Raw genomic sequence first — 25,947 nt, 5'->3', positions numbered from 1 at the left:
AATACAGTGAACTGGCATTTTTCCTGCTTACTTAAATGTTTGAGATGTTATGATGAAATTGGAAAATGCTGAACCAAGGTCTTTTGACTTCATGTCTTGGTCAGGGACATATGTCGGCTTTTTTCTCATGAACACGTGTTGTAGAGAGAGGGAACGTAGTTCAGCTGAGCAGGTCTTGACATCAATGAGAACTATAATTTGTCACACTGCTCTGGGAGGTCGCTAACAAGAACAAGATGGTGGCCAGTGTTGAGTGAAAAAGAGTTTGCTCACAGGGCATTCCACTCTAACAGATGTGCACTTTCATGTGCACCCGGCCCCTTTTCTTAGATTTCAGCCAGTCATCCATTCAGTCAGTCATTCAGTCAGTGCATCAGTCAGTCAGCCATTTATTTAGTTAGGCTGTCTGTCAGTCAGTCAGACAATCAGTCAGTCAATCAACTAGACTTTTCTTCAGTCCCAGTGAGACTGACCTAGAGCAGTCCTGCAATTACTGCTCACAACCACAGGAATGTCCCTCTTCTCTCCCATGGGTTACCACTGTATTCTCTTGGTCAGTTCACATGACCTATGCACTGATACCCAGGATAAGCTATAAAGTGAATAACTTAATGCAACTTGAGCGCAATTTAGAGCTCAATCATTCCAAGAAATTATTCCATTAAGTCCACTTGTCTTTTGGCATTATTTTGGAGATAGAAGAAAAGCATGAATACTATGTTACAGTCTTTGTTTTGTAATCTTAAACTGTAAGCTTACAGGTTTATAGATGCAGTTTTTAAATATGACCAAAGTGCAAATACACCAGGGAAACCATAATAGAACAGAAAAAAGGAGACTATTTTGAGTTATATCTAGCTAAATCTGCAGCTATATGTGCGGTTCTGACATAAGTTCATCTGTGTGTGAATGGAGCGGTCTTTTATCTGTGCGGCCAAGATGAGCGGCCAGTCAGTGGCCAGCCCACAAATGCCAGAAGTCCTCTAAACATCTTCGCCTTAAGAGATTTTGTCAGACAACTTTTTACGATTGTGTGAGAGAGCGGTGCCAACACTGTCCTCTGCAGACTGCAGCCTAGCTGTCTGCAGCTCACAGGACACACACAAAGGCATTTTATGCCATTGCTCACACACAAAGATGGGTCAGCCAGTGAAATCAGTGGAGCGGGATCTAGTGAAGACCACCTATTGTCAACTCTTGACAGAGAAAGATGGAGCAGAGTCAGCCAGCCACAGTCATTTGCATTGGTCAAATGGAGTGGATTGATTTAATCTCAAAAGTCATTTTCTCTTTCCATCATCACTGGATTTCACTATCAGTATTCTTGGACTGCACATATACTTTATTTAGCAGTACCACATTCTTCTCAATATCTTTCTCTTCCTTTCCTCATTCCCTTATAGGAAACTGTATAAAGCAGAGAAGCTGCCATCCCATTCTTTTGAGATTGACCATGAAGACATGGACAAGGATGAGGTCAGTAATGACCACTGTTCTGATGAATGCTTTTATAAGGCAATCTGAAACCATTACATACTAGATACACCGTGAGCCTCACTATAAATCCACATTGAAATGAGTCTATAGCAGCCTTGATAATGTTAAAAAATACTCTGAAAGAGGGGTTAGCTTATCGCAGGTCTTTGGGACTAGACACACTAGACAAACCTAATTTGACTGACTAATGGCCATTGTGAAATAGAAGCAGTCTAGAGAGCCTCCTTTTCTCTATTGATCATCTGCTCCTCTGTGCCAGAGGGATGAGGGCCAAGCTAATGTATCTATGACTTACCTTATTTGTGTTTTACAGGATACCACCTCCCTGTCCTCGTCCAAAGGAGGCGGGGGCGGCGGGGGAGGAGGAGGAGGGGGAGGTATCGGTGTGTTTCGGTCCGGCTGGCTGTACAAAGGGAACTTTAACAGCACTGTCAACAATAGTATCACTGTTCGGGTGAGGAAATGGGACCGAGACGCAAACTCCCACAATTCAGCTCTCTGTCCCTGTCTCGTGCTCTGTGGTGTCTATTGCTCTCTCTCTTCACACGCACACATGTCTGCTGTCTTTCTTTTGCTTTTTCACCCTCTTCGTTGGATCTCCCCCTGTTCTCGCCTAAAATGTTTTTCCCTTGCCTTCTGACCTAGTAAACTCGATAACATTGTAGTGTGAATGTATCGTTATAGTTTATAGTTTTCTTTATAGGCGTCGTTCTCCCTTTGATAACCTTATTTTTACCCAGACTGCCCAGGGTGACAGCAGGAGTCTGTATCATCAATATAGCACTGACTAGCAACATAGCGGGCTCTAGTCCAAGAAAGAATTCTAATGTTATTATTAAGCTACAGTGAGCTCCAAAAGTATTTGGACAGCAACCAATTCTTCTGTTTTGTTGAGTCATTTTTAGTATATAGTCAAAAATGATTAATAGCCAATAACTTTGTCCATAACCCCATTTAAAATATTTGAACCTTATTTCTGTCTGTGCAGTCATTCAAAAGGAGGTATTTTCAGCTGACCCAGTTGACTGACAACTCCTACATTATGAACTTCTACAAAGACGAGAAAATCTCCAAGGAACCCAAAGGATGCATTTTCCTCGACTCATGCACTGGTGTGGTGCAGGTGGGTTTTAAATACGCATTCATGTAAGCCAGTACACTCACACACACTCAGGCTTATTAAACACACTCAAACACATTTGCTGATTCATCATTAAAGTAATATTTCACCATTTTTAACCTTATCTCCATATATTGGTCCTCACTAATACATGTTATGAGACAGCACCAGAGTGTCTCAGAGACGGGCTGTGGGAAGTCCCAAAATTGAATGAATGAATTTTGGGATTTCCAAATTGTGGAAACTGCAACCGCTGTTTTTCTGGTCGCAGTGGAACTGCCCGCCGCCTGAGGCAGAGACGAGAATTCAGGAAGAGAGCAGTTGTAGCTTCACAAATACAAATACATATGAAATTATAGAATAAAATAAACAAGAAAGACAACCTCAAAGGTTCTAGATATTTGAAAACTGTTGAACAGTGTATATACTTTTTTTGTTTCTATGGCGTTTCAGGGAATCAATGAGAGTGTTAATCTCAATTAAAAACAATTTAAAGCAGGGTACAGATTTTGCTAATTTTGTTTTATGACTATGAAATTTTGCCATAAAAATTAGCATGTTAATAACATGAGCTATATAGGAATTCCTGTAATAATCGAAATAAAGAATCACATGCTTCTTAGTAATTGTAATGTTAAGGCTAGTTTTCCACACCATATCATGCGTGAACTCTTGCCAGAATATATTGGTTATTGCAGTGGTTCTCAAAATGGGGTCCGGGGACCCCCAGGGGTCCGTGGCACTCTGCCAGGGGGTTTGTGAAAAGTTTTCAGATTTATTCATTTAAATTATCATGATATTAAAAAAAAGTTATTTTATTATTATTATTATTTATTTTTTTTACAAAAGGCTTCATAGTTCAATGAATAATATTTTATTTTTTAAATCTAAAATAGTTCATATATTACGTTCTAATCTAACTCTATAACAACTCAACTCTCGCGAGACTTGAGCGAGACTTGGTTACACACAGACCGGATCAAGCGATCAAGGTAAAGAAAAACGTTTAATTTCTCTGTAGGGTCCTTTCCATAATGTTGTCAGACACTTATAATAACAACCTGAGCCTGTCAGTGGCAAAAACAAAACAAGCACTTTTAGTGGACGTACACTGACGGTGCACAGTTGCCCCGTCGGATTACATTGCAGCCCGTTTCGCGGCTGCCGGCTGATGCGATCTCGCTCAATACTGGACCAATTTCAAAAATTGTTGTCCCCATTAGTTACTTAAACACACACAGTTGGGAAAATAGGGTTCAGGTTGAAAAATACCGAAGTTACTCTTTAATACATATCTAATATCTTTCTAATACATTTCTCTTGTGTTGTTCTTTCACATAACTAAGACTCTAGAAGTGTAAAAAATAGGCTATGTCAGATTATTCCAAGGGACATACATGTCATGTCAGGTCAATTTTTATTTATATAGCATAAAATCACAAATCAGAATGAGGGGGTCCCCGGTATATTCTCTATCTTGTAAGGGGTCCTTGGCTGAAAAACAATTGAGAACCTCTGGGGTATTGTACAGTCAAAAAATTAAGAAATCCCTGCCGATGACATCAGCGGCGGGTGAATTTTGGGACTTCCCACAGCCCGTCTCAGAGACACAGAGCGAGTAGACAGACATGTTGTCATCTCATAGCATGTATTAGTGAGGACCAATATGTGGAGATAAGGTTAAAAAGTGTTCCTTTGAGGCAGCAGCACACCGGGGACAGACATGTTCTACCTGATCTAGCACAATCATTCACTATATTATAACCATAGTTACAGTTATTTATTTAGAGTCAGATCTATCAGTGCCTTAGGCAAGCTATTAGACTCCCTTCACAAGCAGTAACTTGTAGGGGTATAAAGTAAAGAGAATGTATTGAAGTGAAGTTGAGCTGTATGGACCAATTGAAACTGAGAGGGTATAACTCTGGGTAACTTGATCTCTCATGAGGAGACATGATGTTGTATAGTTTTACTGCTGGAGAATGTAGTTCTTAGCAGGATTATATAGGGAATGATGACACTACATGCCCACGTCAAGATATTTTTGGGTTTTCTTTTAAAGGGTGTCAGGTGCGTACTTCTGGAGCTTTGATGCTGTTGTGTAGTTACATGAATCATGCTCATTTATGTATCCATCCATCCATCCATCCATCCATCCATCCATCCATCCATCCATCTATCCATCCCCCCACAGAATAACCGCCTGAGGAAGCATGCCTTTGAGCTGAAGATGAACGAGGTGACGTACTTTGTTCTGGCCGCGGAGAGCGAGCAGGACATGGAGGAGTGGATCAGCACCTTGACCCGCATCCTGCAGATCAGTCCCCACGACGGGCCTGTTCCAGACCGCAAGAGTCTGGACCTCACCGACCACCGCCAGGGTGAGACAGGTTCTGTTACTATGCCCAAAGAATACGTTAGGGTTACCTCCGGTGCATTTAGAGCCCTGGAGTGGGATTTGAAGAAAATGTGGAGTGAGGATAGTGAAGGGAAGCATGATCGGTAGTTCAGAGGAGAAATGGGTATTTGTAGAGAGAAGAATGGGAAATTTTAGAATAATTCCACCAGATAAATAGATCATAGCGCCATTAAGAAAGGAATGATTTCATACTGAGTGTAAGCAGAAATATAGCCTTTTCTTCTGTATGCCTGACATTACTAAAGGATTTCTGTCATCATGCCATGTCTTAAAAGGAGAATTACCACTGGGTTGAGGCTTGATGCATAACATTAACATCAAGAAATGAGACTAGACACCAACCAAGGACTCCACCTTGGTTTAGTAGCCCATGCCTTGTTAAAAAAAACTGTGCATTGGAGCAAAATCCATAATACTAAACCATATGTGCCAGCTCTGTGAGAGGCTGGGCATGGGAATACAGCCTGTAACATAACACACTCTGACAGAGCATGGAGAATTGGCCCAGTGAAAAGTGATGGAATGATGTAATAGCCTCAGCCATCATGGCTCTGTGGCCTGTTAGCATGCCTGTAAATCAGGCTGAGTGTAAGTGGTGACCTAACATTAATGAGCCATTTTGTTCAGTATGGCCTTTGGGGAGAATAGCTCCAGGTACGTATAAGTTTTGTTTCTCCAGAAGCTTGCCTGCCTTATTGTCCATGGATATGAGAGATGGAGTCCTATTATAGTCTATATAGTATACTGTGATTACTGTGTATTTACTGTACTGCTTGACCTTTTCAGAAAATGATCTATGACCCTTGACCTATGGGGGAAATGGATTTTACAGATAAACATACCCCTCCACTCAACATTGCCATTTATCAGTCATAAACAGGAGGCACTCCCTGGAGCCCTGATTGTGTTTGTTCTCTCTCCAGATGTGTTTGACCTGTCATTGAGTGACGGCTGTTTGCATGAGAATGAAGAAACTACAGAGAATGGCATCAATCCAGAGTTAGCGAAGGTTGGCACTGGCAGCTCTTCTCTTTCAGACAATAATATAACTCTACTGCTGCACTCCACAGTTACCATTATCACAATTTACACATACAGTACATGCATGCACAGCAAAATCGTCACTGGTAATGTAAGTGTACCAACACCATACCGGTATTAAAGTTAAGAGTTAATTTAACACTTTTTTGAACACCTGCCCCAGAGCCATATCAGCTCTATGAGTGAACAAACAACTACTACTGCTCATAATTGATAAATTATTTTTTTGCATCACACTGTTTCTTTAACTTCTCTCTCTTTCTGTCTTTCTCTCTGTCTCTCTCCCCATCTCTCCTATCACAGTATATCTCTGAGACAGAGGAGGGTGTTCGCTCTGCCAGGAGAGAAGAGAGGTTGAACCTGTTCTCGCTAGACCCTGACACTCCTGTATGTACACACTTTGCTTTACCTTGCTCTTTCTTTTGTATGATTTGAATCTTATTTTGACTTTATGCGTTGTTGTACTGTATGTTTTTTTAACTGCATGAGATTTTACTACATGTACTGTGTTGTCTTTTTATGTGTACTTATGTTCATACTGTATTGTATCTCTAAGTGAGCTATGCACCAGCGAAAGACAAATTTCCATTATTGCCTGCACTAATGGACAATACATTTTTCTTGAATCTTGAATGTTGTTACTCTGGAATTTTTATGTTTGTCATGATGCTACTTTCTTGACCAGGTTTCCCTTGGAAAAGAGATTCTTACTCTCTGTGGGACTAACCTGGTTAAATAAAATAAAGTAAAGCGTGCCTCCCCGTAACGATCTGTGTGTCGCCAACCCCAGGTCTTGAGGAGCCCGCGGGGAGAATATCCCTCAGCTGAGAGCGCAGCAGTGCGGCCGTTTGAGGAGAAGCTGGGCAGAAGGTTTATGATAACCTGTCGATCCCTCAACCTCACGCTACAAGGCTGTGTCAACGAGACTGAAACTGGACCCGTCACCAATGTGAGGATTACAAACACCCTGGGAAGACGTATACTCTACACTTTCAGATATTTATTCAAAAATGCTTCGTGTGGGGATTTTGTCTCTAATTTGTTACTGTGAAATTAGTTGTGACGGCACATTCCAGTTCCAGCAAAAAAAACACTAGCCCCACTGATCTGCTTTATACTTTCATTTGATTGAGTCTGGGAGTCCTCAGGCTAAGTTCCTTATGAAATATAAGAATGGGCTTTCTGGTAAACTAGTAAGTAAGCAATATAAAAAGCAGTAGCAGGGAAGGGCAATAATGAAATATCCCGACAGAAAGCATGTCAAAGAGGCTATTGCTGAATGGTGTTTTCACAATTCATTTGACTTGGATATATAACTACCTGACCTTAATAGTATGTATCCTTAGCATTTGTAAGAACATCTTCTTTTGTGTAATGCATAGTCACAGTTCAGTATAAATTTTTTCCAATATAACGCTATAACGCTGTCCCACCAGATTGAACCCTTCTTTGTGTCGGTGGTTCTGCTGGATGTGCGTGAGGGGAGGAAGGTGTCGGCGGACTTCCACATAGACCTCAACCACGAGGCGGTGCGTCAGATGCTGGGAGGCTGCAGTAATGGGACAGGGGGTCCAGGGACGGGGCCGGGACCTGGTCAGGAGAATGGCCTGAGCTCCCCTGCTGAGAAGAAGCCAGGAGACTGTTACCTCAGCCCGGATCTGGACCACTGGCTATGCTTCCCCAAACAGGTACAAGAATAAGACTTAAAGTTCTTACGTTGTATAGATTTGCATACAGTTTGCACGTTTAGAACTGTTTCATAAAATTTTGTGTACATGTATTTGATTGTGATGTCTGAACATACTATTGATTCATTCATAAAAGGGAAAGCACACTTTAATTTCTTGTACATACATACCCTGTATTTACCCTGTAATATGTGTCTAAATGTGTCTATCCATTGCTGTCCATGCAGGCCATCTTCTCAGTGACCAACCCCCACACAGACATAGTGATGGTGGCCCGGGTGGAGAAGGTGCTGATGGGAAATATTACTTGTGGGGCGGAGCCTTATATCAAGAATACAGATTCGAGCAAGGTCAGAAAGCACTTTTGTTTTTTGTTTTTTTATTCGATTTACATTCATTACCTTGTTATTCTCACTTCCATGATCAGCAGTACTGTATTCTGTCTTAAGCATTACATTTCATACACTACCAGTCGAAAGTTTGGACACATGCATTTTTCTTTATTTTTACTATTTTTCACATTTTATAATAATAGTAAAGACATCAAAACCATGAAATAACACAAATGGAATTACGCAGTGACCAAAAAAGTGTGAAACAAATTGAAACTAACTAGCCGCCCTTTACCTTGACGGAAAGGCAAAGGCTTTGGAAAGAAATTCATACATAAGCATCAACTTCACTATTTATATTTGTCTAAAAAACAAATTTCAAGAATTTAAGCATAAGCCGTTAGATCAAAATGGCTTTAAGATAATAAAAAACATAATTCAATCAGGTGTCCAAACTTTTGACTGGTAGTGTACATCACCAACAACATAGAGGTAAACACTTTATATTGTCTTGTCTCATTGAGCTTGCTGGGAAAAACAGCTTATGAAACATGATGTAAGGGTTGTTTATTGTAAGGGAAATGGCCTCATCTATTCAAACAGTTGTTTGCATGACATTTATGAAGTGGTTTTCCTGTAAGTCCCTACCAGTTTATCTTCATCATCGCATGCCAGTTAGATGGGTTAGAAATTAAGTTTTTCCTAGATTCTATCCAATATGTTCCCTTGCTTCCCCACTGGCAGTGCTCCATGTGGTCTTTGTTTAGAGGGCTAAGTGAATCACCAGACATGCAACCTGCTGCCAGAGTTACTGTATTAAACAACCTCTGATTTAATCTGTCACTCTGTCTAGGTCAACCAGTATTTAGGGTTGATCACATCCCACAGAATTCAAGAATATCAACCTCTGTGACTCTTTGGTAACATTTCCCTCTGTCTGTCTTTCTCCGCTTGTGTCTTGCACAGACTGTTCAGAAGATGTTGAAATCCAACAAACAGTTCTGCAGTAAACTGGGAAAGTACCGTATGCCATTTGCCTGGTCCATCAGGTCAGTTCCACTGTTAAGAGGTTCTGATGTCTAAACACTTGAAAAACATTTCTACTGTACTCTTCATGAGTTTTAACCTAATTTAGTGTCAGCCTAACATCTGAAATTGACCAGGCAACATCTATTACTGATGTCTAATTCAATCTATTATAGGTCAGTGTTTAAGGACAACCAGGGGACATTGGACAGGGAGTCTCGTTTCTCACCTCTCTACAAACAGGAGAGCAACAAGATTTCCACAGATGACCTGATTAAGCTGGTGTCTGAGTACAGGAGGTAAGACATAGGCTTTACTGAGAAAGTAGACCATACAGACTTCTCCAAAACAAGATTAACAGTCTTTTACTCTAACCTCTGTATGTGCAGGGCTGAGAAGACCAGCAAGCTGCAGACTGTTCCTGGGAATCTGGACATCACAGTAGACTATGTCCCTCTGGAGCATCCTAGTACGCCCACCCTTCAATCTATACTTACTCTCTTTCTGTGCTCATTCATGTTCCCATTCTGCTGTTTTCTTTCTGCCTTCTTCTAGTCTTCTCCCTCTACATACATTGTAATGTGTTTCAAGCTGTGAATCTGTGACTTTTTCTTCTTCTCTGTCCATCTAGACTGTGTGACATCATCCTATGTACCAGTGAAGCCCTTTGAAGAGCTGAGCCAACACCAGCCTACGGTGGAGGTGGAAGAGTTTGTCCAGGACACCACCAAGTTCACCCAGCCGCACCGTGTTTACAAGAACCACATCTATGTCTACCCCAAACACCTCAAGTATGACAGCCAGAAGAGCTTCGCCAAGGTATGGCACAGTAGAATTAAACATAAAGCACAGTTGCAGAGCAGCAAGAGTTAATGTTATTAGAGGTCATAAAGACAACATCATGGTCTAAATGCTTAAAGTACAACTCGTATAGTTACACTCTAAGCAAGCAATTGTAAGTTAATGGTATAACTTAAAGTGTAACTTGTTTTTTTTTACATATTTTATGTAGTTGTATTACTCATAAGCCACTGTTTGAGCAGGTATATGAGCATTAATTAATGTTACAATGGTCTCTTTGTTCACAGGCTCGTAACATTGCAGTCTATGTGGAGTTCCGCAGCTCAGATGAGGAAATTGCCAAACCTTTAAAGGTAAAATGCTATCCAAAACACACTGATGGCACATTAATCAGCTTTTATAAAACTCTATTTTCCACATTTTAGCCCTTGCTATGATGGGAAAATGGCTGAGCATGACATTTTCTTTTGTTTGTTTTTCTATTGCTCCTTTTCTAGTGTATCTATGGCAAGCCAGGAGCTCCAGTCTTCACCACAGCAGCCTGTTCCACAGTCTTACATCACTCCCAGAACCCCGACTTCTATGATGAGGTGAGGACAGAAACAGTAGTATGGATAGGATCAAGAAACAGAAAGGATAGGATGGGTATCACCACATAGAGAGCGATTATTAGAACCTGGACAATGGACTGGGAAAGTGTTTAACTGTCTTTAGCTAGAACAAGTTTGCAGATGACCTCCCAATCTATACCATTCCTTACATCACATAATGTGAACCATCATATGCTGTTGTGTCCCCAGGTGAAGATTGAGCTTCCGACCCAGCTTCATGAAAAACACCATCTTCTCTTCTCCTTTTACCATGTCACCTGTGACATCAATGCCAAGACCAATGCTAAGAGGAAAGAAGCTCTGGAAACCCCAGGTGGGGATGGTGATAGATCCACAGAACCAGGATTCAGCTAAAACTAGAGTTACAATTTACTAGAACTCTTTGCTTATCAGTTAGAAGTTTATACTGTGATTTGTCCACCATTCCATATTATGTTTTGTGTGTGTGTGTGTGTGTGTGTGTGTGCTTTTTCAGTGGGGTATTCTTGGCTGCCTCTCCTCAAAGAAGGTCGTCTGGCGTCTCAGGAGTTCAGCATCCCTGTCTCCTGTAACCTGCCTCCTGGATACCTGGCCATCAAAGAACCCAGCAGTTCCAAGGTAAAAAATGGAGCAGGAGGGAGGGCCGGGGCCAGAGGGTCTATGAATATTGAAAATACTGACGTATAAGAAAAAAAAAACTTAATTTGTTAGAGCAGAAGTGCATTTGACAAATGATAAATGGAGTGTTCAAAGAGAAGGAACAAGAGAAGGAACATGGGACTGTGGCATTCTTCCTTTCTGGTGTTCATACTCCAGCCGTCTCCTCCCCTCCATTTTACAGAATGGAGCAGACGTGAAATGGGTAGATGGAGGAAAATCCATCTTCAAAGTGTCCACCAATGTTCTCTCCACAGTGTACACTCAGGTAAGACAGTCATCTGGGTTTCTGCAATCTCTCCCCATGTCAGTCTAAAATCCATTGAAGTTAGAAACACATAGAAAGCAGTTCGATCTCAGTTTTCTCCAAAGCAAATGAAATGAAAGGGGTCTGTCTGTTTGGAGTTCCAAAAAGGGCATAAAATGACTGTCAGATGTCTCAAAACAACTCCTGCAGCATGCCCTGAGTGTTTTGCAGCCAAACAATTGCACTGTGAGCCCAAAAAGCCTCATCGACATTATTCTAAGGAGAGGACATGGTAACTTGGTGTAGTGTGGCAACAAAACAAGGAAATGGGCTGATTCTGTTTACAACTTGCCAGCCAATAGAGAAGGTTGGGGTGCATCATAGCTCTCTATTGGCTGGTGAGTTGTAAATAGCCAATGTCCTTGTTTCGTTTGCCATACTACACAAGAACCTACCTAGAATAACGCTACATACTAAGGTATATGTAGACCTTTTGAACTCAGTGCAGTCATTTGACTGCAAAACACTTGGATTATGCTGCGCAAGCTGTTTAGAGAAATTTGATGGTCATTTTGTACTTTTTTGGAACAAAAGGTCCCATTTGTTTCAACTGTTTGAGAAAAAGCTGGGATTGAACTACAGAGACTACCTTGCTCTGTGTTTGGTGGTGGTATGAACTTTAGTGCAGTTTTGACTGACATGTTGATGAGTAGATGATGACAGAGTTTTCAGTTTAGGATGAACTGTTCCTTTAAAAGGCGCCGTTCCACTAAGTATTATACCAGATCCTAGCTGCTGATATTCATGGATTCTCTTCTCTGTGCCAGGACCCCCACCTGAACCGATTCTTCCAGCAGTGCCAGAAGAGAGAGCTGGATCTCTCGCTACCTCCTACCTCCAACTTCCTCAACTGCCTGAAGGTCAGAGCAAATCCAGTATATCCTCTCATCTTTCATTTATTGTTACTGAGACAAAAACTGGGGCCTTGACCAGTGAACACAGCCATATGTCTGATCAGTGCAACACTAAACCAGTACTTTCTCTTTTCTCCCTCTCTCCATTTTATTTTATTTTTTTCATTTCTTTTCTTCATATCCCCCTTCTCCTCCTCTTCCATCTCCTCCACCTCCTCCTTCCCTCTGCTTCCCTCCCACGCTCCTCCAGGGTCTCCTCAGTATGGAGAGAATCCCAGTGATCATCCGCTTTCTACCGGTGCTCTTCAACCAGCTGTTCAAGGTTCTGACTCAGAATGACAACGACGAGGTCACTACTGCCACCACCAGGTAGGCAGCGGTACTACGGGGTCCACAACACTCTTATTGACATAGGGTCGGGGCCCAGTGGATGTGGTAAAGCACAGGATTAGACTCATAAACATATTCATACAGGAAAGCACAAGGTATTTAAAATTCCAATTTAAGTAGGTCACACATACCACCTCACCTGCTTTTTGTTTCTGTATGAGCATGAAAAGAGTCCAGGGAACTATTAGAAGCATACAGTGGAGAAAGAATGTGTCTCATCAATAAGCTCTTTGTTGCTTTGTGTCCTGTGTCTGCAGAGTGCTGGTCCACATTGTTGCAAAGTGCCATGAGGAAAACCTGGACCACTACCTGCACTCTTATATCAAGGTATGGTAACATGGGAGGTGGGATGTGAGGGGGAATGTTAGTAGTAATCCTTTTCATGGAGCAAGGTGCTAGTGTTTGTGTGTGTGTGTGTGTGTGCGCGCTTAAAAGAGATTATGTGATAATTATGAAGGCTCTTGTTTGCCTTGAAGAAGTGGGGTCAGTGCACAGACAACTTCATTAGTAGAAAACACTGAAGGGGCTTTCTGTGTGTGTTTGTGTGTGTGTATGTTTGGGCCAACAGGAGTGTGGCTAGGGCCGCATGCCCAGAACTCTGTGCACACAGAGGGAAGGAAGGAGGGAGGGAGAGAAGAAGAAGAAGAGAGGGTGATTGAGTAGGAGGCAAACCAGGACATCGAGCCCGCTCAATCAGAAACACAAGGCATGCTTGTTTAGGGAGAAAGTCAGTAAGAGAATTAGCGAAGAGAGGCAAGAGAAACCACAAGACCTGTTTCATGTTGGCCACAATGAAGGAAAACTACTACGCTTGAAGAGGTAGTGGCAGAGACAAATGGAGTGAGGGAGGGAGAGAGAGGAATAGAATGGTGGAGCAGAGCTAATGGAACTAGGGTTGCTATAGTAACAGATTGGCATGATGTTCAGGACTAGTGGTGTACAATTTGAACTGCTGCCGCGTGTGTGGCTGTGTGTGTGTGTGTGTGTGTGTGTGTGTGGCTGTGTGTGTGGCTCTGTGTGTGTGTGGCTGTGTGTGTGCGTGTCTGTGTGTGGTCGATGAGAAGGAGGGGGAGGATGGGGGTTCAGTTTACTGTAGCAAGAACTGAATAGTATGCAGTGATATTTCTGGAATAGTCTACACCTACTAAAACCTGTAAAAAATGATGTTACAACAAGCTTACTCATACTGCAGTTTTGCATACTGTTTGTTTTTTATTTAGGTGAACTATGTTTTCAGTAATCAAATGGGAAAACACTGTATTTGCCCGATTACATCTCAGATGCTGTGTATCAGGTATAAATGTGTGTTTGTGTGTGCACATGCATGTACATGTTGCGCCTTATCTCACTACCTTGTCCCGCTTCTGTGTGTATGTGTGTGTGTGTATGTGTGTGTGTGCAGTATGTGTTCAAGTCAGAGGCCCATGGCTTCAGGACTGTCCATGAGGAGCTGGCTAAGGGGATGACCTTTGACCTGAAGAGCAATGAGCAGGCAGCAGTCAAGAATGTCCTGAGGGTTAGTCTCTCCCACCACACCTACTCTTTGCAACTTCTCATGTCTTTTTATTCTAAAATGGTGAACTGGACGTTGTCCAAATGAATTATTTGCACCTCTAAGCACCTCCTCTAAGCTCCAAGAGAAACGTAGGTCTCAGTGCATGCAAAATTCCCCACCAAAATCATGCAAGCCTTTCCTCTTTTCATCATGGAGCTGATGAGACAGATAAGTGCTGAGGTGACTTAAGAACGAGTTTGACCTGGTTTTGACCTCTCACCCTTGCAGTTCTCCTGGTTCTTCTTTGAGCTGATCATCAAGTCCATGGCCCAGCATTTGCTTGACACTGACAAGGTAAAGGTAAGGGATCATACATGCCAACATTCCTGGAAACTTAAAATCCTTGTTACACCACTAGGGTTAGTAAATATCCTGTGTCCTAGAATTAGTATGTGTTTGTATAACCTTAAATGGGGCAGCATATATGATTATATTATGCTCATTCCAATGTTCCTCTATTCCTCTGTGCTGGTTACAGCTGCCTAGGCCCCAGCGTTTCCCATCATCCTATCTGAACCGTGTAGAGACCCTGGTGGATACGGTGTCTGACCACATCTTCTGGAAGAACAAAGACCTGGCAGAAGAGACACGCAGCGCCAACTTAGCTGTGGCAGCTTTTGTCAAGGTGGGAGCAATGAGTTCGTAATGTGTCTCTACATTTTTTGTATCCCGGGATGGATTTAAATCATAAAGTTAAGTTAAAACATTATTTATGAGGCAGGATAGCAGTATCATTAGAGCCAGTAAAGTTTAAGTACATGTAAAGGGAGCATGTCTATGCTATCAGGCTAAAGATGCTGAGAGGGATCAATACAATCAGCCTAGCAGCCTGCAAATTAGAATTGCTTCCATTTATTATTGTTTCCTATTGATTTTCCTAACAGTTTTTGTTAAATGGTCTGTCTCTCACTTTCTCATTAACTAATGTTGAGTCTAATCTAATTTCTCTGTCTCTCTCTCGCTACAGCGTTGCTTTACTCTGATGGACAGAGGCTTCACCTTCAAACTGATTAGCAACTACATCAACATGATCACTGCTACTGACAGCAAGGTAAAAAAAAAAAAAAGAAAAAGGACCCAAGATAATTGTCTCATTTTAATTGTCACATCTCTAATTGATTTGAAATTGTTTTCAGGGAAACGGTCTTCAGGGAAAGATATAATTCATTAAAAATATGATTAACAAGTTACCAGACAGTTGCTAATTGTTTTTTTTTGTTTGTAATAGGTCTTGTGTGAGTTGAAGTTTGAGTTCTTGAGAGAGGTGTGCAACCACGAACACTACATTCCTCTCAGCCTGCCCCTGCCCTCCGCGCGCATCACAGGTTGGAGTCCAGGCCATACTGTGTAGTGCAGTCACTCATGTAGTGTTAATGTGATAGCTGTCATACATCGAGTAGCTCCCACTCTCATTTGTCTATTAACACTCTCTGTCTCTCTCTCTTTATCTCTCACTCTCTCTCTCTCTCTCTCTCTCTCTCTCTCTCTCTCTTTCTGCCATCCTCTCCTACTTTCACTCCCACTTTATCTGTCCATGTCAGACCATACATCCCCAGAGCCACAAAGTACTCATGGTAAATATGTTCACTCATTTCTTTGTAATGTTGCATTTAGAGACATTTATATGTTGTATTTAGCAGGTTCATACGATGGCACCTTAATGTATGCAACTAAAGGTTAGCGTAAATTGGCTTGTCACATTATTTGCTCATTTTACCCATTTGGTACACAGGTTTGTTTGGAAAAGGATAAATTACCAAAGTCCTAATGTAAGGCAAATGTCGGCATGAGCATTATTTAAAACATGGGCATCTGAGTTAAATCCCATTTAAAATGTGCATTTCTTGTGCCGTCTCTCCTCTAGTGTCAGTGCCAGAGTACAGCCTGACCGGAGAGTTCTGCAGGAAGCACTTCCTGACTGGCCTGTTGCTACGGGAACTGGGGCTGGCACTCCAGGATGAGCAGGACCTGAGACACCTAGCCTTGGCCACCCTGAAGACGCTAATGGCCAAACACTCTCTGGATGCACGCTACGCCACCAAGGTAGAAAGAACATATGTGTTTACATGGGATGAAAAAAGCATGAATAATGAGTCATGAGCTCACAGTAGAAATTCTTCACATGTGACTCATACAAACATGCGCAGACTGATATGTGATTGTTCTTAGCAGCTGTGAGCAGCGGAGAAGATGTCTTGGTGGGTGCTGGGAAGTGTCCAGATCAGATCAAGTCATTAATCCGCCCTCTGTCAAACAATGCCAAACACTGCCAACCACAACACAACACCAGGGTTGTAGTCAAGACCAAAACTGGGTCTAATCAAGTCTAATCAAGTCAAACCAAATGGATTTTGACATAGAGTCAAGGCCAAAACCAGAGAAAGTCATGTCTTTTTCAGGACCACAGCATTTATTTGGCAGGATATATTAAATATTATGTGATTGCATTCCAATTATACTATTATGGACATGCCCAAGACCATAGAAATTTGGATTTGAGATCAGACTTGAGTGCTACAGCCCTGCAAAACACCTGCACTCAAAACTGTCAGATACAACTTAAATACAAATTAAGCAGTAATGACCATGACATGTGATAATGCAGCTTTTCCATTTTTTAGTGTTGCTAAGTTTGGGAACATGAGTGAACATGAACATGAGTGACAACATTTAATCGCAATTCATGGGTTCAAAGTCTTTAGTGCTTTTATGAACAGTTACACTTTTGATTTGAGAAATATACCTACATTAAGTATTTCCAAACACATTAACAATAGAATTAACTAGCTTCCATAATGACAGAAGGTGGGGATATTCCACAATTGACTGGGGTTTTGTGAAATTATGGCACTGTAGAATTTACTCTTTTCCAAAACACAAGGTCCACACTACATGATCATTATCATTAGTTTGATCAACTCATTTTCTGGAAGCTGGGTAATGCGATGCCCCTCTAATTCACTGCCCTTCCAGGAGAAACAGGCGAGGATTGCATCTCTCTACCTGCCGCTGTATGGCCTGATCCTGGACAACATGCCTCGATTCTTCCTCAGGGACCTCTTCCCCATCTACTTCACCTCTAGTGACCAGGTAAGAGTCAAGGCTTTGACTGACAGAGCGATCGATTGACTCCCTCGCAAGTGTCATTAGATCAGTATTTTTAGTATTTTTTTAGTATTTTTCTATACATATCCATACAGTGTTTAAATAACCAACACCCGCATCATTGCGCATTCCAGGGCTCTCGAGATGACCTTAGTGTAGGAGGGGTAGTGGCTGGAGGGGTGGCTCACGTTACTCGCCATGGCAACTCTGTGGATGCCTCCTTCTCCAAAGAAGTGCTCAACTCCATCACAGGTAGCAGTGGGTGCTGTGTGTGTGTGTGTGTGACTGTGTGTGTGTGTGTGTGTGTGTGTGCCTGTGGAGTGTGTCTGCCTGCTGTTTGATATGTGTCTTTTGGTTTGCGTGTCTGTGTACCTATCTGTTTGTTTCTCATGCCTATATATAAAGGTGTGAATGAGGATAACTGTACTCACACCCCTCCCCCTCCACCAGCCTTCTCATCCCTGGCAGTTGCCACGGGTAACCAGGCCGACTCTCGGGGCTCTCTGATCAGTGTGGACTCCAACCCTAGCAACAGTGACAGGAACAGTGAGAAGATGGATGGATGTGAGAAGGTGAGAAGAGAAAGAGTAAAGAAAGCACAACAGCCATTACCTTGTGTCTCATGACACGTCCCATATGGTCTTTATTCCTGACACGCCTCTTATCAAGCCAGCAGATCTGTCAAAAGAAATGAAATCCCTTCGATACGCCTCTTATGACTCATGGCTCATATTCTTTTTCTACATGATATACAGTCACAGGTGTAAGCTTTGTGACAGTGAGCTTTAGTTACATTTATCATGAAAAGATGAATGTGAGGTAGACCATCAACAGACCATCAGCTTTTAGTAATGGGTCTTTATTGGCTTCCATGTTAGACTATTAACCATGTTAAAACATTAAAACTAGCAAAACGTGTGTCTTAACATTTGTCCTCTGTCTTTAGTTTGCCCGGCCTCAGTCCCTGATTGGCTATGGCTCTCGCTGTGACAAGCTGGACCAGGCAGAGACCCGCAGCCTGCTCATGTGCTTCCTGCACATCATGAAAACTATATCTGAGGGTGAGCCACAACAGGACTGACCTCTTACAAACATTCATACACCAATTATACAGTCCAGTCCAGACCCATGTGAAATAGTATTTGCAAATATTTTTCATGGTTTATTCTAGCCTACATAGGTACCATATCGATGGGGTTTGTCACATAGGACAGCAGGGGACCGAAGGTGTAGACATTTGAGAGTGTTTGTAGAGTAGAGTATTTGAAAAGTACTCTAAGCAGGAAAAAAACACTAATTATCTGCATGATCCAAATCAAATCAAATCAAATCTGCAACAATTAACTGTTTGACCCTCTGCTCCAGTCACCACAATGCCCCCTCAGTATACAGACACTAACCCTATGAAAAGCTGCAGTGACACTGCATATCTAAGGGATGACATGGCCAGCAGACTAAAAATCTGCTGTGCTCTATAAAATGTTGTCTCTGTGTGTCTGTTTCCAGATGTGCTGGTGTCCTACTGGCACAGGGCCATTCACCAGGAGATCTCAGACTTCTTCAACATCTTGGAGTAAGTGCTTTCATTCTTCATCGCAGCGTATTCTAGTTTAATGCATCCATGAGCGTACTACCATACGCCAAGTCAATGTGCACACATGGGGAGAAAACCACTGAGACAGACAGAGATGAGGAAAGGAGGATGAGAAGAGAAGAAAGTGGAAACTTGGACAAAAGGGTGCCGATGAAAGTACTGAGAGAGAGAGAGAGAGAGAGAGAGAGAGAGTGAGAGAGAGAGCGAGAGAGAGAGAGAGAGAGAGAGAAGAAAAAGACGCACTGTAATCCCAATGAGAGCTCCCTATCCTCTGAGTAGTGCGTGTCTCTGTTTCCTGTTTGTGTCAGCATCTGGACTGTGCTGTTACAACTCAGTGCTATCACGTGCGCACAATTTACTACCTGTCCTTAACTCACAAAGAACACACACACACATACACACACACACATAAACACAGGCAAACCCCCGACCCACTTAAGATATTTTTTGCATTTTCTTTTTTCCGCAGGCTGTGTCTTCAGCACTTCAGGTTCCTTGGAAAACGCCACATAGCCAGGTGAGTGTGTGAGAGATGGACCTCGTCTCATCTCCTCATGGAAAACCTTCAGATGTATTCAGAATAATGTTGTAGACATGGAAACAGCTTATTAAGTCAAAATACATACTACAGGCAAAGGTTGTACCACCCCACCCACTGATACATAATTCATACAATCATAATGCACACATGAACGCACACATGTGCAAATGCAGGCACACACACACACACACACACAAATAAATGAAGCAGACACAGTCAAGCAGAAACACTAATATGTGTTCTGTATGCGTGTGCACACCCAGAGATGAGCTTCAAGGGGGGAAGAGGTAAAAGGGGGAAGAAAAAAGGAGAGGAATAGGAGGGGAGGGGTGAAACTCCTAGATCTCCTGCTGTTGAGAGCAAAGCACTGCTGGATATTGTACTGTCATAGTTGGCAAGCACAGGATGGGGGGTTGTTACTGTGTGTGTGTGTGTGTGTGTGTGTGTGTGTGTGTGCACATGTGTGTGTGTGTGTGTGTGCACATGTGTGTGTATGTGTGTGTGTGTGTGTGTGTGCTCCTACTGGAGCCCTGCCATTGGCACTGCTAGACTCCTCTATCTTGTGGTTCCTCCCAGCTAATTAAATTAGCCCTCTTTTCCCTTTCAGCATTAAGATGCTGAGATGTAAGCCAACAAAAGGCTGGGAGAACTCGCTCTGCTTTACTGTGTGAGGAAGCATTAACAGAATAAAAGATAGCTGGAAGCCTAGCTAGCTCTCTCAGACGTTGTTGAGCCTGTCTGGGGCTGCTAGCTGCTTAACATTCGTCTGTAATACCAGACCACGGGGGATTCACAATCATACGCCTCTGTGTCTGTCTCTGTGTCTCTCTCTACTAGCTCTTTGATGCCTGGCTGAGTCAGTGTGGGCTTCCATTGAAGTTAGGGAGCCATGACTTACTATAGCATTGTGGAGCCAGCAGCCAGCCAGCAAGCTAGGCAGAGAGACAGGCAGTCAGCCAGCCAATCAGACAACCAGTCAATCATCAAGTTAGCCAGAAATGCTGCAGTTTGAAGCCCAGACGTTCCTACATCATATTCTGTTTCTGTTTGTTCTGGAGGGGGCTAATTTCCTTAGCTTCTGCCATATTTTAGATTGGGAATAAAAGGCTCAGATACACACATATAGGCACACACACACACACACACACACACACACACACACACACACACACACACACAAACACACACTCAGTAAACAGTACTTACAACTGTGATTAGCAGACTAGTGACAGTAAATTGCAATGTTCTCTCCATGTACGACCTTGCTGATGTAGTCCTCACCCCAGTGCATGCCTTATACCCTCCCCCTCTGTGTGCTGCATGTGGTGATGTAGCTGCTGCATTGTTAATGGATTCTCAATGTGATGGCACATGTATTGATGTTCGGTTGCACCATATAGGCCATACTGTATGTACAACATGAACGATAAATGGAAACTAAATCAATTTGGACATTGTTTTTATTGTGTATATTGCATTTTTTTTTTCTATTCAGCTTTTCACATCTTTGCTAATTACCACCCCATTCCTGTTGCATGTCCACCATTCAACCCTCTGTCTCCATGTCCTTCTGCCTCATGTTTGACCGGCTGTACTCACCTGCTTTGTGCTGCTTGGCTTGATCGGGTTTCCTTGCTACGTGTTAATAGGCTTTGAGGCTGCTGCAGCTGTGTTGATTTGGCTTATAGTTTCTTTTGATTGGCCGAGGCACTATATGCTTTATGTAGATTGGCAGTAGTTTCTGTTCTAACTTCATTTAGGCATCATAGGAATATGATATGTTGAACATCTGTTTGTTGAGATCTAGTTACTTAGCTGCTTCTTGCTGTAGCTTAGCTGTCATTTGGCGCCATCACATCTATACATCTTAAATCCTCTGTAGCCCACTGTTTTGCATTAGCTTGGAGGAATATAACTCAAATTGCTTACCTCAAACCCTAACTCTCCACTAACACTCTAATGGCACTTGAAACAACATTAACCCAGCATTATACTAGTAACTAAACTAACTAAAACCTTTGACTCTTTTAGGCCACTAACCTTTCCATCTGGCTAGATACTGTGTCCTCTGACCTCCCTCTCTTCTCAGCTGTATGATGTTTCTTTCTGGCTCTAGCCGCTCCCATCAGACCAAGGTCAAACTGGAGTTATCCTTTATGCTTTGAGCATTTCATTGAGCCTGTTGGAATACAATGTGACCTCGTTACCATAAATGTGTAACAAGGTCACAAAAGTGAAAAAATAGTATTGTATTGCAAAGTGGTTACATTTGCACTACAGGGTCAATTTTTATTGACTGCAGGCATGCTCAAGCAACTATTAGCACGCCACTCAAAGCTCAGATAGAAAACTGATGATGGTAATGATGGACACAACGATGGACACAAAAACAATAATTGTCTTAACTAAACCAACTAACGTTAGCTTTGATGTGATTGGCTCGTGAACAGGAAGCTAGCAGCGGCAGTAAAGCTGGCCCAGTCCACCCACGCCAATGGCACCCTGAAGGGCTCTAACCAGCACCCCCACCCCTCCCACTCCTCTCAACCCTCAGGCATCCTCCCACAATGGTAATCAACCTCCAACAGACAACACCTCAACCATGATGACAAAGTTAAGCTGTTCAAAGATACTGAGTCTCAAATGGTTGCCAAATTAAATGTCCTTCATGCTAATGTTGTCTGTTTAATGAATGGCTCAAAATGTAAATCATGTATTTAATGACATTAAACTCTGGGCTGTACTATTAAAACACAGGCACACATAAACTGAATGGACAAAGTGAGCACTTAGAGTTAGATAAATACACTCCTCTTGTCCTGTGTATATTCATCATTGATGTTTCCATAGTGTGTATTCATCTAGTATACTGTAACTGTTCCCCCAGCATGCCCCTCTTCATATTGTACCAGCGTTGTTTTGTGTGAATTGCTAGTCATTGTCTATGTACTCTGATGTGTTAGTAGACTCCTAATAACAGACTTGGATGTCATTTACAGGACCAGGGCTTACTTTTAGAACTATACTTTTAGACGATGCTTTTAGTACAGTCTAATTTAGACAAGTATTAGTAATTTGGTTGATATTAGCTGCTGATCCCTGCTGTTGGCCTTCAGGATGGCATCATCAGGAGGGGAAGGCCACCGACATGCCCGCTCCCAGACCATGCCCATCATCAGGGGCAAGAACGCCCTCACCAACCCCAAGCTGCTGCAGATGATGGAGACAGGTAAGACACACACACACACACACACACACACACACACACACACACACACACAAATTCTGATATGATCTGCAGGCTGCATTTTATTTTCTTATCCCCCTGCTCTATCTTACTTCCTCCTCACTCTACCCCCAAAGCAGTTTCTCTCATCTTACACTCTGCTGACTTATACTCTTCCTCTTTGCCTTTAGTTAATGTCACTGCCATTTATTTTCATTTATTAACATGAAAACACACGCACATTCTCGCTGATGCAGTAGCTTAAATGTGATCAGACATTGCTATCTGATACTGCTGCTGTGTTTCCAGATGGGAATGTTCCGGAGGGGGACACGCTGAGTCCCACAGATATCGAGGCCAACCTGTCCACTGAGGTGGCTCTTACTGTGCTGGATGTCCTCGGGCTTTTTGTTCACCATCACAAGGTCTGTGGTCCTCCTACTGCTTCCAACCTGAAACTACATCCCACGCCACATACATTTATGTTTCACCTGTTTTTTTAATCTAAACTATTTTTATATACTCTGGAGAAAAAATACTTGCACTTAAAATACCTTTTTAGTTGTTGTGTGGACTCCATACATAGCCCATAATAACTTACTGTACAGCCTCATAGTCAAGTCAGTGATGCTCTGCTGTCACCTGGTGGTTATAAGAAATTTCTGTTTTCATAAATTGAATATAGAGAATGTAGATTAAACATTTAGATTAGAGAAAGGATAGTTCTCTGTTGAACTTTTTGTGTTGAACACATTTTTTCTGCTTGTTTCCTTCTTCCTTCCTCCAGAAGCAGTTGTTGATGGATGATGGACAGAATGTATTGATGAAGAAGGTGCTGGACACCTACTTCCTCTTCTTTCAGATCAATCAGTCGACCGCCACTCTACGGCACGTCTTCGCTGCACTCAGGCTCTTTGTACAAAAGGTCCTCTATATGTAACATACATGTATGCATGCATGCACACAATATGCACTCAGTTCAAATACACAACCGCATTTATCACCTTTATCTATTCACTCACTCACTCACTCATAAACACATATGCATACACAGAGATGCAAGCACACATACAAGCCACACAATAAAGTGCCAGTACAAACCAACAGCTCATAAGCAAACATACACACATATCAGCACATCCAAACACGCCTCTCAATTGTGCAGTTTAGTCAGCAAGCTTCATGGAAACAGCTACGATCTAAGTAATGATTTCAGGAGATTCTCTTATGTGGGATTTCTCTCTTTGTGTCCCTCATCTCTTCCTGTAGTTCCCCAGTGCGTTCTTCCAGGGTAAGGCAGACCTGTGTGGCTGTCTGTGCTATGAGATCCTGAAGTGCTGTAACCATCGCTCCAGCTCCACCCAGACTGAGGCCTCTGCCATGCTCTATTTTTTCATGAGAAAAAACTTTGAGTTTACCAAGGGCAAGTCCATAGTCCGCTCACACCTGCAGGTCAGTGAGACCAAGTGTATATGTGTCTGTGTGGGGGGGGTTAGGTATGTGTGAGACAGTGATGTTAATTGCTAGACTGTTCTTTGACTGTTGTCAGTATTATAAGTTTCTGTATTGTGTACTTTGTGAAGTATGGACTCAGTGATCTCACCCCCCGAACTGCATCCCCTCTTCTTCAGGTAATCAAGGCAGTGAGTCAGCTGATAGCAGATGCTGGCATTGGAGGCTCGCGGTTTCAGCAGTCCCTGGCCATCATCAATAACTTTGCCAACGGAGATGCACCACTCAAGGTAAAGCAAATTCAATCTAGCAGTACTGTTGCCTGCAAATTATTGCACATTTACTCTTGTTTGTATGTGTCGTATCACAGCATTCTCACTAACAATTGTAATGTATCTACTGGTATTTCATTTCACTTAATCACTGAAGTGTAAATATATGTATGCACACATATCACCATCATATTACACCTTCTTAAAGTATGTATCAATAAATTTTCATAACACATTTTCTCCAGAACACTCCATTCCCAGCAGAGGTGAAGGACCTGACCAAGCGGATCAGGACGGTTCTGATGGCTACGGCCCAGATGAAGGAGCATGAGAAGGATCCAGAGATGCTTGTGGACCTGCAGTACAGCCTGGCCAACTCCTACGCCAGCACCCCCGAGCTTCGACGCACCTGGCTGGAGAGCATGGCTAAGGTCCATGTCCGCAACGGAGACCTCTCCGAGGTATGTCAGATAGTTTTTAATGGAGTAGAGTGCGCTTTCGTTTTTGGTTGAGGTCAGAAAGTGTCAGAAATGGCTTTTAGAATGAAATATTGATTTGATTTGATTTGATTGCGATGTGCTTGCCATTCCCTCAGGCTGCCATGTGCTACATCCACATCTCAGCCCTGATTGCTGAATCTCTGAAGAGGAGAGGTTAGTGCACATATAATGTTGCTTTGACTTCCAATCTGTGTGGCTGTTGGTTTGCGTGTGTGTGTGTGTGTGTGTGTGTGTGTGTGTGTGTGTGTGTGTGCGCGTCTGTGTGTATGTGTGCGTCTGTGTGTTTGTTTGCTTGTGCTTGCACACATGCATGCACATCTGTGCATGTGTGTGTATGCGCTGCAATGGAATTGCTGTGGATTGTGAACATCTGTGTAAACATGGCAACCTCTAACCCAAAAGTCCCATCACAATGGTGGCAGCCATCTCTTATCATTCAGCCAACCTCTCTCTGCTAACATGGTTGTTGCTATCTCAGGGCAAACTATTGAACATTTCTGGTATTAGTTCTTCATATCTTCATGGAGTTGAAGTAATGCACCTACTTGAAAAGTGAGCACAACGTGTTTACTTGAGTGTGTACCACATAGCTTCATTAGTATGTGCATGCATTTGTATGGTGGAGATGAGGGAAGAACCCATGGGGAATGGACATGGAATCTCATCCTGCCGACTGGTAGAAGAATAGATCTACAGCGCTGTTTATGCATTCAAGTATCATTCTCTTCCATGACTTTTACAGTGAGATAGACTGATCTCTATACATTTTGCTGAGCTGCATGGTCCTCTATCTGCAAGTCTGTTTGCTCTCATGTGTGTGCACGCTTCATCGTTTAGACCAAAGCATGTGTCTATCCCTCTGCCTTTATATGTAGCCCACATCTTGGAGCATGTATGCCCTGTGCCTGTGCACCAAAACAGCTAGCATAGCATGCTACCTGTAGCTTGGCTTTTTGGTGAGCCTGTCAGCTGCCTTGTCC

The 25,947-nt window shown here is 42.5% G+C and overlaps 1 protein-coding gene across 4 annotated transcripts in view; it reads left to right on the top strand.

Annotated features, from left to right (window-relative positions):
• Positions 1-25,947, top strand: part of dock10 (dedicator of cytokinesis 10) — a 62,494-nt gene that overhangs the window by 30,090 nt on the left and 6,457 nt on the right. For 3 of the 4 annotated variants that reach the window (XM_071519237.1, XM_071519239.1, XM_071519240.1), the window contains 42 exons: positions 1,404-1,476; positions 1,811-1,951; positions 2,486-2,620; positions 4,812-4,998; positions 5,960-6,045; positions 6,381-6,464; positions 6,868-7,026; positions 7,514-7,765; positions 7,993-8,115; positions 9,064-9,146; positions 9,300-9,422; positions 9,513-9,592; positions 9,755-9,942; positions 10,212-10,277; positions 10,422-10,514; positions 10,725-10,848; positions 11,011-11,132; positions 11,356-11,439; positions 12,246-12,338; positions 12,583-12,701; positions 12,980-13,049; positions 14,125-14,238; positions 14,506-14,577; positions 14,756-14,902; positions 15,245-15,328; positions 15,506-15,602; positions 15,819-15,851; positions 16,142-16,320; positions 17,251-17,367; positions 17,517-17,634; positions 17,833-17,954; positions 18,329-18,443; positions 18,889-18,955; positions 19,446-19,493; positions 21,968-22,087; positions 22,634-22,746; positions 23,053-23,168; positions 23,531-23,668; positions 24,013-24,195; positions 24,375-24,485; positions 24,713-24,928; positions 25,063-25,120. In XM_071519237.1, the coding sequence (XP_071375338.1) occupies positions 1,404-1,476; positions 1,811-1,951; positions 2,486-2,620; positions 4,812-4,998; positions 5,960-6,045; positions 6,381-6,464; positions 6,868-7,026; positions 7,514-7,765; positions 7,993-8,115; positions 9,064-9,146; positions 9,300-9,422; positions 9,513-9,592; positions 9,755-9,942; positions 10,212-10,277; positions 10,422-10,514; positions 10,725-10,848; positions 11,011-11,132; positions 11,356-11,439; positions 12,246-12,338; positions 12,583-12,701; positions 12,980-13,049; positions 14,125-14,238; positions 14,506-14,577; positions 14,756-14,902; positions 15,245-15,328; positions 15,506-15,602; positions 15,819-15,851; positions 16,142-16,320; positions 17,251-17,367; positions 17,517-17,634; positions 17,833-17,954; positions 18,329-18,443; positions 18,889-18,955; positions 19,446-19,493; positions 21,968-22,087; positions 22,634-22,746; positions 23,053-23,168; positions 23,531-23,668; positions 24,013-24,195; positions 24,375-24,485; positions 24,713-24,928; positions 25,063-25,120 (4,853 nt within the window). The remainder of the gene's footprint in view (positions 1-1,403; positions 1,477-1,810; positions 1,952-2,485; positions 2,621-4,811; positions 4,999-5,959; positions 6,046-6,380; positions 6,465-6,867; positions 7,027-7,513; positions 7,766-7,992; positions 8,116-9,063; positions 9,147-9,299; positions 9,423-9,512; positions 9,593-9,754; positions 9,943-10,211; positions 10,278-10,421; positions 10,515-10,724; positions 10,849-11,010; positions 11,133-11,355; positions 11,440-12,245; positions 12,339-12,582; positions 12,702-12,979; positions 13,050-14,124; positions 14,239-14,505; positions 14,578-14,755; positions 14,903-15,244; positions 15,329-15,505; positions 15,603-15,818; positions 15,852-16,141; positions 16,321-17,250; positions 17,368-17,516; positions 17,635-17,832; positions 17,955-18,328; positions 18,444-18,888; positions 18,956-19,445; positions 19,494-21,967; positions 22,088-22,633; positions 22,747-23,052; positions 23,169-23,530; positions 23,669-24,012; positions 24,196-24,374; positions 24,486-24,712; positions 24,929-25,062; positions 25,121-25,947) is intronic. The other variant, XM_071519238.1, reaches the window with a different exon arrangement.

Source organism: Centroberyx affinis, unplaced genomic scaffold (genome assembly GCF_046629955.1).
Source record: "Centroberyx affinis isolate AG114_WGS23_722 - 3 ecotype Tasmania unplaced genomic scaffold, CSIRO-AGI_Caff_v1 ptg000677l_1, whole genome shotgun sequence".
Lineage (NCBI taxonomy): Eukaryota > Metazoa > Chordata > Actinopteri > Beryciformes > Berycidae > Centroberyx > Centroberyx affinis.
Note: the sequence above shows the minus strand (reverse complement) of the source record. Positions and strands in the feature narration are given on the sequence as shown.